Source organism: Zootermopsis nevadensis, unplaced genomic scaffold, assembly GCF_977971745.1.
Source record: "Zootermopsis nevadensis isolate Lab colony 2312 unplaced genomic scaffold, Znev_1.0 Znev_ptg000029l, whole genome shotgun sequence".
Classification (NCBI taxonomy): domain Eukaryota; kingdom Metazoa; phylum Arthropoda; class Insecta; order Blattodea; family Termopsidae; genus Zootermopsis; species Zootermopsis nevadensis.
Window position 1 is genome coordinate 9660582 of NW_028259161.1, and position 13646 is coordinate 9674227.

Below are 13646 nucleotides of genomic sequence, written 5' to 3' on the forward strand. Positions count from 1 at the left end.
GGCTCTGGGGCCCACCCAGCCTCCTCTACAATGGGTACCAGGGTCCTTTCCCAGGGGTAAAGCACGGCCGGGGCGTGATGCTGACCACTCACCCCCTTGTAGTGCCGAGGTCAAGAATGAGTACGAGCTATACCTCCACTCCCCCCCAAGCTCCTGCATGGCGTATAGTGGGACAGCTTTACTATTTACTTTACTGTGTTTCAAATGTTTTAGAATTATACTTCTTACTAAAACTAATTAGTTCATTATTTTGACAAATTGGATTAACCCTTTGAAGCTGAATATCATGTAAATAATATTTAAGATTCAATCCACAACCACACTGTAAAGAATGTGAAACTCGTTATCATTACAAAGATCAGCTGGTTAATGCTGTTTCAGGAAATAATCCCTGTTCACAGCGAGAATCATACAAAGTGAAATGTTACTGATCATTGAAGTAGGTGGGATGCAGTAATTATCATTGGGGTTTAAGAGGTCAATACAAATTAAGTTGCCATTTATAGAATTCCTGCACATCTGACTTCATGGCAATCTAGATGTTCAATTAATATTTCATTCAATACCACTGTCACTGTTATCATGCATATAATTAAATTCATTAATTAACCTTTCCTCAAGTAAGATAAAGGTGAAGCCATCCATCTCTCTCTCTCACACCATGAAAGCGTATGGGGATTCAGAATTAAAACTTCATACACTCTTACTGAATATCATCGCCTAGTGGTTACAGCACCCCTGTTTTTCATTCAGGGGATCCCAGGTTCAGGTCTCAGCCCAGAGCCCCTATATTCTGTGAGTGGGTTGTTGTTGTTGTTTTGACCCCCCTCCCCCCTCAGTCACTAGTCAAATGCCAGTACAGTATCTTAAATTATGGCTATTTCTGTTTAGTCAAAATTCATTTTATACTGTTTCTGGATCAGGCATAACACCACTGTAAAATGGAAAGTACCAAAATGCTAAATTTGTGTTTACTTTTACAAGTGCTAAAGCAGACATGTCATGACATACCACCCCAAGCTTCTGTTTCTTATCACAAAGGCAAACAAAAATACTGTCTTGACAATAAACAGCGTTTTTGTCCAGTCATAACGTAATAACGTTTAAGAAATAAATATTACTATACTGCAACACCACACCAATCAATGAATAAGATCCACAAAACTAGACTGGTCTAAATTTCCTTTTCATGTTTAAACCTGACAAAGAATTGAAAGAATAAAAACTTGCACAGGCTATTATCAATAAAATCAAGCACGTCTCCCTTTCACTAAACCTTATTGATGAACAGCTTCATATATAGAACTACGACGTGCTTTCGATAATTATTTTATCATTTACTTCCTAATTATATGGAAGAGGTGTTCATTTAAAAACTGGAAATGAAAGTTAATCTCTCTATTCAAACTTCACACAAAATAAATGATAAACTCGGATGCTTCAGATGAATAAGAGACCTTTGAATGTGAATAACTTGAATAAGGTCCAATACATATTATGTTCATAATTTACAAAGATGAAAGTACCATACAAGAACAAGAACAGGAAAAAAAAAGTCACAAATAAACTGGGAATAGGACACTATAAATTTGAACAAGTGCAGAATTTTAATTACCTGGGTTCACAGATTAATACTATAAACTCAGTAACTAATGAAATTAAAGCACGTATTGTGAATGGTAATAGATGTTATTATGCCTATCAGAATTTAATGAAGTCTAGAATATTGGGGCGGCAACTTAAACTGAGAATCTATAAAGTTCTGATAAGACCAGTAGTCACATATGGATGTGAAGCCTGGACATTAACTAGCTTTGATGAGCAACAACTTAGAATATTTGAACGCAAAATATTACGGAATATCTATGGTCCAATACAGAATAGTGATGGCTCCTGGAGAATTAGGATGAATCATGAACTAGACTGTATCATACAGGGAGCAGATATCGTGAGGCTAATCAAAAGCAAAAGGTTAGCCTAGCTTGGCCACGTTGCAAGAATGGAAGGAAACAGGGTAACTAGAAGAGTGATGGAATGGAGACCGATGGGAAGAAGGATGAGAGGGAGACCAAGGAAACGATGGATAGATGACGTGGAGGAGGATGTGAGGATGGGAGTGAGGGGGTGGAGAAGAATTGTGAATGATAGGACAGAATGGAAAAAACTCGTCGAACAAGCTAAGACCCACACAGGGTTATAACGCTACAAGAAGAAGAGAAGAAGGAAGTACCATACAATGCCATCAATATAAAAATTTGGTGTGACCACAGTCCCATCATGTAATACAATTTCATGCATATGCAGATATTAGCATTTTTATATTATGATAAGATGTGAAATCACCTAATTCAGGTTCGGGCGGAACTTCCGTTGTTTCCGTCACTGTCTGATGAGGTTCTTCTGCTGCTGCGGCAGCCACTGGAGAACCATGTCCTATCGTAATCTTGTTCTTGCGTGTCACACCATCAATCCTGGGTACGGCTCGGACTGTCTTTGATTTTGATGCCGGATCATCCAGTTTATCCAGTGTCATGTCACTTATTCTTCTAGAAACATACATCGAAAGAGGAAACAGTGAATGTACATAAACTTCCAGTTCCCATTCATAGTTGACATGGTTTTTTAACCACACCAACCCGCAGATAAATTACAATATTCATCTACCAGCAAGCAGCAAGTTGTAAGAATGTAAATAAAACTGCACTTTATAGCTCTTTCTGTTCAGGTTTTGCCTTTTTATGAAATACATTTTCTGTAACTTGCCCACTGTTTTTTCTTTATCTATCAAAACCATTTTATAAAATTTTTGGTGCTAGGTAAGAAGGACCTAAGTCAAATGTAATCTGTATTAACTTAAGCTTTTTTTCCAAGCATGAGAGATGTAATCACATTTACTGAACAGTTTCTTACAAACTCACTTTTAGTTTTCATTCCCTTTTCTGGTAAAATCTTATAAAGTATGAATAGATTTCAATTACAAATGTCAAGTTAAAAAAATTATGGTAATTTGAGCATGTCTTCACTTTTGGAGTGAGAATTATAATTGGCATACAAATGTAATACCTTCTTTCTGGAGAACCAAATAATGAAATAGTTTCAGGTCGTTTGGTCAAAACTGCACCACTTTCAACGGTCTCTTTAGGTGTCTGAGAAGTGTCTAATGACTTAACATTCAAACTTTTTAATACATCGTAGTTTATCTTCGATGATATTCTCTTCTCCTGAAGCATTTTCTCTATTGCTTCACCAGCTGAATTAGCAGCACTATTGTTCTTAGGCTTTCTATGGCACTGCTTTCTCTTCTTCTTTTCTGGTTTTCCTTCCTCTTTTTCTCTGGCTAACCGTTCTTCTTTCTCTGTGAAAATGAGAATGCTTACAGGAACCTATATTTTAATAACAGCTCTACTCTAGTAGCATACTACAAGACCACTAAAATCAGAGGAATATAAAAGAAATGTTTTACTACATAAAACAACAGCAGCACATTCATTATAATTGTTGTTAAAATATCTTTAACACTGTGATATGACTTCTTCTTTATTACACCGTCTCCTTTACAGGAGGTTGGCGACATATTATAAACAGGATCCTTCCATCCTTTTCCCGGACTGGGACCTGTTCATATATGTTTTTCAGGCATTGCCTTCTTCTGTGTGTATGGAGTATGGAGTAATTGTTGGGATGCCACGGAGAAACCGGAGGAAAACTCCGTGACAGTTGAAGGGATTTAATAACATTATGTTTCCCCATGACTTGACTTTTACACTACAATTTGACACAGCTTTATATATATTCTATTTCAAAATTTGATCTCTATTCTGTACTATAGTGGTACAATATCTGCTACAAAACTGACAATTTATAATGCAGAGATCACAAACTGTGCACAAATTTCAACTCAAGAATTCTGTAGATGTGAAAAAAAAGAAATTTGGATTGCATTATCATCAGCCAAGACAGAAGTGTACCTTTCTGTTCCTTAAGGTAGGTGGCATTGATCTTCATCCACAGAGAGTCTTTGTACTGGGTTTCCCGTTCAGACATGATGTAAGACTCGATCTCATCGTCATCAATACCACTGAGATCAATTTCACCATTCCCATCTTCCAAGGGTTCGGAATGGGCTCTTACATCAGGACGATCGTCCAATGAGTTTGCCAAACCCATACTGGCAATGTCTGGCCCTGTTTCAAATAAAAAAGATAAAGGTAAAACGCAAAGCAGAATACGTCATCACTCTTTTCAAAGGAATGGGAACATTCAGCTTTTACACTGGCTTAAATGTTTATGTTTAATTTCAGGGTTGAACTGTGGACTTGTAAGTGTGTATCGGTGTTTCAGAAGTGGCAGACACCCACATGGCATCATAACCCAGAAGACCACTAGAGATACCTTCACTACCATGAGAACCTCAAACTTCAGGTCGACAACATTCTTCACCATCGGCTCAAAGCTTCTTCTTCTACGGCTCTCCGGTCCATACTTGGTCCATGGCCTCCTCAATTCTCCTCTTCCATTCGGTCCTTCTGTTAGGTCCGTCTGTCCGAGGCTTTGATTGAGGTTTCGAAACATCTACCTTTTTACGGTGCAAGGTTGTTAGCCTTGCAACCAATCCCCAACCTGGAGGACCAGGGTACCTGTCTTAGTCTGACCTCTCCCCCTCGACCAATCTGGCTAGGGAGGCCCTACTAGTAGCTATGTTACCGCCAGCATAGCTCTTGGGGTCACTGAGGTACTCAAGCCCCACCACCACGACAAGGTGCTATCTACTACAAATGCCAAAATCAATTTGGGAATATGGGAACTGGATACTCTACAAGGTCATCAGTCTCTTTTGGCACAGGAATATCCGACCAAGAATGGTATCAGTGTTTCCGAAGCCTCCCATCCCTCCTGTTCCCAAGAATGAAATCTATCTTAAAAAAGTGCAGATTTACTGCCACAAGAAGTGTCTACTATGACGACACTTAAGGTCACAGGAAATGGCCCACAGGAGTGCCTCTAGCAGTGCCACATACGCTGGCATAAATGTGCGACGACAGAAGGAAACTTTTAAAATGGTGTGCGGCAGCAACATTTGCCTTGATGACGAGAAAGCTCACGAGTAAGTTCGTAAACCTTCTGACTCAGCCACATATAGAAATGTTTAAAACTGCTAAATACTTAATATAACGACGTGGGACTTTCCCACAAAGACTTTCCTTCCCTGGCATCTAACTTTCAAATCTGTTTCACAAAACCTGTCCCATACCTAATCCTGTAGAAAAAGATGTTCTCTGCCCATCCACACTGTTATCTTCAACAACACTTTTGACATCTTTTGGGACTGGATCATCTGTTATACAACCTTCGATAATGCCAAGGGTTGACTGAACAATGAAACGATCTGCATCTTGGCTCTCGTGGTCTGACTCTGCATCAGATCCTGTAAGAAAAGAATCAAACAGTAGAGTATTTAGAATTTCATCTCATCCAGAAATATAAACTACTCTTTACACAGCTGAGGATTGTGGTCTTCTAAATTGTTAAAACAATTGTGTTGAAACAGCTTTCTGAGAGCCAAAGCCAGCTGCCGGCCTCATGTTCACGAGCCTACGCAGAGGTGAACGATCATCCGACCAGATTTAGGGTGACGTGTGGTCAGCACGATGAACCCTCAGCCATCGCTAGTTTTCACGACCGGTGTTGTGCAAGTATTACACAGGAAAAGTATACTCACGCCATTATCCCTATTAATTGTCCCTCTAAAAAGACGTCTGCAGAGACTGTATGAAGAACAGACCTAATATCAATTCGAAGCACACATAAATTCAGAGACGTAGAAAAATTGATAGCCATCATATCTTAAGTCAGAACAGTACAATCATTCTAAACTATGAAGACACAAAACACATTTTGGAAAATGTACCTAGTGTTTGCTTGCGCGTTCGCTTACGGTTTGCCTTCTCTTCCAACTGTCTCTCTATCTCCTGTTGTAGTTCACTGAAGCTGTGAGCTGTTTCCTCTTCATCCACCACCTACAAATTCAAGAATGCAAACAAAACATTTGGACAACGTTAGTCTTTATATAAAGACGCTTCCCCCAATCTCTTTACTGCTTCCAGTAGCTGTCTTAATTTTTAGCCAATTTTTTTATACTGAATGTTAAGAACAGGATTTTTGTTATCATCATGTATGGGTACATGCAAGTTTCAAATCTGTACGTGGATTTTCATGAAACACAGCACAAACATCATGCTAGTGAAGGCTACCACATCTTTGCACTTTCTAATTCCCTACTATCAGTAACACCAACACCGCCACGGTGGTCTATCGGTTAGAATGCTGGGCTTGTGATACTGGGGTCCCGGGTTTGATTCCCGGCGGTGCTCAGATTGTTGTGTTGGGCAAAGCTGTGGTCTAGGCATCACGGAGTTCTCCTCCGGTTTCTCTGTGGCATCCCAACAATTACTCCACTCGCAAAAAGGGGGTCACAGCAGGAGCGTTAAATGTTGCGGTCCCGATCGAACCCATGTACTGAATGGTGTGTACTGGACACGAAAAGAAAAGTAACACGAACATAGTGGCTATGTGAACTTCTGAGATGTAAGTGCCTGTGGCAGTATTTAACGCAGAATCCTGAATTGGTGAAAGCAAACGAATATTATAACCAAACTGAATCTATATTTAGCTTCCTGTTTCTGTCTATGCTGGTAGGCACAGGAAACTTTGGTGTGGACAAAAATTATAAAATTATGCATCTACAAATCCCCTACTAATTTAAGCATTTGAAGGAACAAAGATATTAGAAATTCTTCTCAGAACTTCACATTCATTTAAAATTTCAATTATGCGTGTCTCTTTACCTCTGAACGGTTAACTCGACTGCTGGCTAAATTAAATCAGTCTTTCACTACACGTCTTGAAGATTGAAACTGACAAATTACACAAAAATAATAAATTAGTGATCTCCTGTCTGAACTTACTTTTACTTATTATAAAGTTTATTTTCATTCAAATGTTGTGATTTAGCGGTCACCATTCACGGGTTATATTCATAAGGGTAACAGCTTAAAATCTTTCCATTACTGACAATAGTTTTCTCAGCCTCACCATTCCACCATCTCACATAATATGCCAGAGCTACTTCATTCCTCACCACCACTTATAATCATCAATTCACTTTATCTGCATTCTATCCAGAAGCCTGTGATTTCGTGTTTTGTCATAGTAATTTCACCTTTACTGAAAACACCGGCTCGTAACTTACTTTTTGTAACCGTTCTCTGTCTTTCTTGCGGGCAGCTTTGAACGAAGGTGGATCCTGTTCTTCCTCCAAATCTACTGTCATGAATTCATCCAATGTCAGTGAGCTTGATGGTGTTTCTCCAAACTCAATTAGCCTGTTATAAACAGACGATTAACATATGAGAATCTGGTATCACCACTTCTTTTTTGCGCATGAAAATATATGGTTTTCTTATAAAATTCGTGATTTAAATAATATTGGTGGTAATTAGTATTATCAGCGCCAACATTAAGTATTATTATTATCGAATTGAATATCAAATAAAGGGATGTAAATATATAAATAAAGATATAAACTACTGGTGTATTTATACTCTGACTCCAAGAGCTATGCTGGCGGTAGCATAGCTACTGGTAGGGCCTCCCTAGGGAGAGGTCAGACTAAGACAGGTACCCTGGTCCTCCAGGTTGGGGGTTGGTCGCAAGGCTAACAACCTTGCATCGTAAAAAGAAAGATGTTTCGAAACCTAAACCTCGGACAGACGGACCTAACAGAGGACCGAATGGAAGAGGAGAATCGAGGAGGCCACGTACCGGAGAGCCACAGAAGAGAAGATATTTATTCTCAAATCTTCCCAAAATACTTTACTTTCACATACAATAAATTTGAAATCACTACATATCAACTTCTGATAAGTGCAAATTCATTATACGTATTGTTCGGTAAACTGCTTACCTTTTCTTAACTGTAGATTCATGTACTTTCACAATCTTGATTATATCTGAGACAGTGCGGCTAAATTCGTGAAGTCGAGCTGCCATCAGAAGAGCTAGAATAAATAAAATAAAACAGCAGGTAGACCAATGCAATTAAATCATAAGGACCAAGTACTTGTATTAAAGCGACAACACATCGATAAATACAGAATGTGACCCAAATGTAAGACGATAAAATTTGTTTGTCATACGTTACTTTCACATGCTATTCTTACAGACCAAAGTACTGGACCACACAATTTACAGATGGAATATAAAATTAAAAACTGAACACAGGCATCGAGCTTACCGGCGCCACAAAGTCCCGATGGTCTTCGACCTGTATGTATCGAATCCCTCTTCATCCTCTGTACCAGTCGCAAGGCCGTCATTGATACCTCGTGAGTTTTGTCGCCAAACTCGAGTCGGTTTGCAAACCTCAAGATATACAAACACGGATCTGTAACAATAATTACATGACCTTGCAGCAGGAACGTACTGAGAAGAATTTACCTAAAGTTCCACAAATATGAATCTACTGTTTTCTAACAAAACAGCTGCCCTCTATCCAAACATTCAGAGGACTTTCTACCGTTGTTTTAAATATTGGGATCTTGTTGAAAGAATTAAAACAAAATTATTAAAAATTTAAACGAAATTCGTTAAGGGGTAGAAGGTACTGATATTTCCCATAATGTTCACAATCAGTGAATGAAGAAACAAGTGTGAAAAAGATATCTATTACCACGCTATTTTGTGTCATCCTTCACCAAACACCTACCATCGTTCCTACTAACCTTTGTACAAAACTTTAAATGTACAGTGTTTGTACTTAACGTAGGCAGTGAAAGGTTAAAACTCTTAATTTCGCATCCCTGAAGTTGTGGATACTACGTATATGTGCGTGCATCAAGCGAAGTATCAGCTTAGAATATTCTGAACACATACCAAGAAAGCACTGCTACAGAATTCAAAATAGTAATAATGGCCTGGTAGCATTTCAAGGTAATGCCCTACAGAGAGTAAAACAAATCTCCAAGTGCAACTTCGACTCCTGCTGGTAATATAAATGTAGTTATTGTATCCGAGGTTACTTTTACAGCCCTGAAGTCGGCTATACAATTTATGCCACAATGTCATCATGGCCGGAAGAACATGTCATTCCATTAAAAGCCAGGCTCTTACATTTCACCTGCCAATTTTTATTGATTCTTTGCAAGACGTGCACACAATAAACGAATAATACGAATGTAGTGTATGTTCATCTCCGAAACTTTCGAACGTAAGTCGATAAACTCTACGACGTTCTACACCAAAATTTGTCACTCGAATTTTTGACATTTATTCCTGCCGGCCCAATATAACGCCGCCTTAACATACCGACTATACGTAAAACACATCTCATTAACAACGATGATTTTAAGTTGAAACAGCTTTACTTTATACATCTTTAAATACAGTTAATATTTAAGTAAATACGGTGACCCAGTATGATTGCACAGGCTGGGGGGAATTTCTTGGCCAGCAACATTCTCGTTGAACAGATTTATTAAATTTTATATTGTAAAACCTGCTGATTCCAGTCTCAGTCCACTGGCCAGGTATCGTAACTGGTTTTTCAAACAGGTTTTCCATTCTTCCCCACTTTCTCCACACCAACATTGCAACGGCGCCATGAAAAATTCCACGACCTCGTCCTTCCAAATCCATCATCTACAATCACATTTTCATCTATTTGACGGTAAACAACAAAAGTATCATTAAACACACGATCGAACCAAACCCAGCGGACTGTAAGAACGAATACCACGTGCTGACATGGCTTCACTTGAAGCCAAGACAGCATGTTTGTGTTTACAAGAGTAGGGGAAGAGATCTGAGATAATACATGAAGGTGGTCTGAGAAGGTTTTATTAATCCACTTTTGACTTGCTGATTTCAGGTCAAGGCAGATAAGTCGAATCTTCAGCTGCATTTGCAATAATTTCGGCTATGTGTTTACTTTACTGTGCAAGAAACAGCTGATAACGAGTCGTAGTATCATTTCATTTATTGTTTGTGAGTTTCCCTAGCTTCATTGGGGCCTGGGGAGTAAAAAAGCTTTGTCAGTACAGATTAGGGGTCCGCAGTCCGGTGTGAGGCGTGGGCCTTGTGACCGTGGGTTCGAATCCCACTCAAGCCATGGATGTTTGTCCGCGTTTTTCTGTATTGTGCTGTCCTGTAAATAGGTAGAGGCCTTGCGACGGGCCGATCCCTCGTCCAAGGAGTCCAACCAAAATGCCTATAGATAAAGCCAACCAAAAGTTGGGACCCGCAGTGCTTAGGCACTTGAAGAACGGGTTGTTCCCAGTATCCAGTACAGATTAGTATGTGTATGTGCGTGTTTATTTGTCATTTAGACGTAAAATATTAAACTTCTCTTTCTACAGGGAATGGTAGGTGTGCTGGGGGCGAAGCGTATGAATAAGTGGGGGTTCCCTTTCTAAAATAACATATGAGGCATTCCCCTCTAGAAATTTAGGAGATTATGCACAAAATAAAATTCTGTTCTTGAATATAGACGCGATACGTTACTCCTAAACTTTGTTAACCACCTAGAAGACTACACAGTGTTAAAACCCAGAAGACCACGGCCGACAACTGAAGAATGTACTTAATAAAGACACTGGTGGTACACAACACTGCTCACAGTTTACGAAAAATATACTACTTTCAATGTTTCGTATTGCTAATAAATACACTGCATTTCATTTAAATGGAAAGAAAAGAACAGGCTCAAATTCAACTTTAGTAAAACAAAGGCTCCTTGTTACTTTATTCTTGTATCCAAGGACGGAGTTTAATCTGCAGATATATCACTGAATGAGATGCGAATATAAACCTATTGCGAATGACAAGAATTTTGAAACAGACGGTATTTGTTCATTTCGCCTAAAAGATATGAACCGTAGTCAGTAGCTCGGTAGAGATTCGAACGGGGCGCCTCCGTAATTAAAGCAGAGAATGATACCACTACAATATAATGCAGTCTCCTGAAGAAATGAGACAGTGAAGAACTATGAAGATGTTCAAACAGGAAGGTCACTTTAACGAGGTAATAAGTGAAGGTTTACCAGACAACACGATGTCCCAAATGACTGAAGGACAACGCGACCCAAATACATGGCTAACGAAAAATAGACGAGGGTCGAGGGTCTACAATGTATTACATTTCATATAAGAAAGATAAGTGTGTTGAGCGAATTCTCGATCAGCAACGAACTCACCTTGATCTAAAATCGCAAGGTCCCTGTGATTTAAAGACTAGTTTTTCTCTTGCCTATGAAACAGAAAAATCAAGGTAAATACAAGGGACCGATGTGTGAATACACAATGAATAACACCAAATTCAATTTGCATTTAAAAAACCTGTTCATTTTCGAATATTACAGTGTCAATTGCGCCCTTAAAACAAACTAAAAGATACAAGTGTTTTCGTATCTCGTTACATATACGCCAGACACAAAAACAATGCAGACAAACGTTCAATGAGATAATTACTGCACTCTATTTTTCGAAGGAGGATTTTGTGTAAAGTGTTTTATATCTCTTGACAGGTCATTGAAACAACAGATCAATTATATTTTACTTCAACTTCATACAATATGTCTACTTGTACTGTTTAATTTTAGTAGGGTTTTGTTACGAATTTTGCTTTGCATGCAGTTTGACAAATTGAGACTACAGGAAATTAATAAATTCACAAAAATCACCTGTCAAAATGACATGAGATTCTATTGTCGGGCCTCCACAGGTTGACAATCACACTTGGTACTGTTAAATTTGCTTTTCTGACCAGGAAGTGTCTTCGCATGTTCAGATAGGAAGTCTGGGGTCTGCACACCTCCATGTATGTGACACATATCAACGGTACTTTGTATTACTGTATGCGGTTTCTGTCCTGGAACTAAAACGATATCAACAAATCCCGTAGAACAGAGCTCTTCAGACGCTAAAAGACGGTCAGCTAGTCAATAAATTCCCAATACTGTATGTAACCCAAGGTATCATTCCAGCGTCAACAAGATACTGACTAGAAAAATGTCCAGCGTAGAAACAAGTATCATACCACGAACTTTATTGATGATCTCATCTGCGGAGTCCTACAGAATATGTTGGACAAGCCTGTGGTTGCGAGGTACTGGTATTTACTTTCCAACTTGTTTGTTCAATCTGCATTTAAAAAGAAACTTTTGTAACGGTTTCGAACACGATTTCGCCATCTTTCTCCAGGTCGTATAGACACATAGAAACAATTCTGAATATAATTTACATGCCGATAGCAATGATTTTATGCAAAGAACTGATAAGTACTTCGGCAACACATGTTTCCTACTACTTTCATTCAAAAAAGAATAAATATCTTCGTCTATAAAAATCCATCGGAAGAGAAGTCAAAGAAGGCCATTTAAGCAATTACTAGATGGATATAAATTGAGGCTGAAACAGGTCAATTATTGATACAATCACCTCCGTCTATCGGCCGTGCAAGTTGGTTAAAGGTCACCGACATTTCAGGGCCATGTCTATAATCAAGGTCCTGATTATGGGGACAGAGATGGTCCCTCAAGCGTCTGTGAATTTTAACCCCTGACACGGCTGATAGACCGAGAAGACTTTTAATGTCAGTCAGTTGTCTTGAAAGCTTTAGATCATACAAGTAATTTACTGGCCTAACTTCGTGACCAGAAGAAAAATATAAACAACTCTGTATGTAAAAATTGTAATTATATAAAGATTAGCATGATTATAGCATAAACAGGAACACGCTGTTCTATTAGTGAAAGGGTAAAATGTTCCTCTTAGTCACAACGTTAAGATCGATTCTGGAGGCCATAAATCGGTAGCACACGGAGATCGCACAAGACATTTAGGACTGCTGACCATAACTAATGAATCACTGCAATGTGGCACAAACTATATGTCCTATATGGCAGGCAATTTATTACTATTAATGGCAAAATTAGTTATGAAACGACGCTACATGCAAGTTAAGATTGGCTGGTCTAGAGAAATGTAAATAGCCTTACATGCTCACGTCTCGTCAGTAAAGTCGTGACATCCTTCGAAAATGTGGCAATGTTCAAATGTTTGAGTGAGACAGCAGCAACAAATCAAAATGCATTCATAAATAAGTTAAGAACAAATTAAATTCGGGAAACGCTTGCAATTCAGAATCTTTTCTTGTCGTTTCCTGCCAAAAAACAACAATCATTTTTATAACATGCCTACAAGCAAGGTGTTCGTCCTGTCAATTACACATTTTGCACACACAATTCATAAGAATCAGATGCAATACTGTAACAGAAGAGGGCATTACCTATTGCTCTGTGTAGGTAGGTGTTGTTACTTAACACGTCCTTACACTGAGTTTCTGTTCTATGCGTTTCGTAACAAATCTGCCGCGGGACACCCACAAAGATATTGCAAGGTGACGAACTATGAAACTTGTCTCTGCTTATTTCGTAATGCAAAACCTGTTGCAACATTAGTTTATTTTAATGAAGAAAATGACAAAACAAGTGTATGTAACTCAAGGGTCACACAGAAGAACAGCGGAATCAAGTAGGGCCTATTTTATTGTGGATTATATATTTTATTTTGTGTATCATACTGATCTTTAT

At 38.7% G+C, this 13646-nt stretch overlaps 1 protein-coding gene across 3 annotated transcripts in view; it reads right to left on the reverse strand.

Moving 5' to 3' along the window:
- Brf (Brf RNA polymerase III subunit) overlaps positions 1 to 13646 on the reverse strand; it is a 48082-nt gene that overhangs the window by 1579 nt on the left and 32857 nt on the right. For all 3 annotated transcript variants that reach the window (XM_022063891.2, XM_022063980.2, XM_087358131.1), the window contains 8 exons: positions 8294 to 8443; positions 7964 to 8057; positions 7250 to 7382; positions 5909 to 6017; positions 5252 to 5425; positions 3969 to 4184; positions 3064 to 3355; positions 2344 to 2546 (listed from right to left, as the gene is read on the reverse strand). In XM_022063891.2, the coding sequence (XP_021919583.2) occupies positions 2344 to 2546; positions 3064 to 3355; positions 3969 to 4184; positions 5252 to 5425; positions 5909 to 6017; positions 7250 to 7382; positions 7964 to 8057; positions 8294 to 8443 (1371 nt within the window). The remainder of the gene's footprint in view (positions 1 to 2343; positions 2547 to 3063; positions 3356 to 3968; positions 4185 to 5251; positions 5426 to 5908; positions 6018 to 7249; positions 7383 to 7963; positions 8058 to 8293; positions 8444 to 13646) is intronic.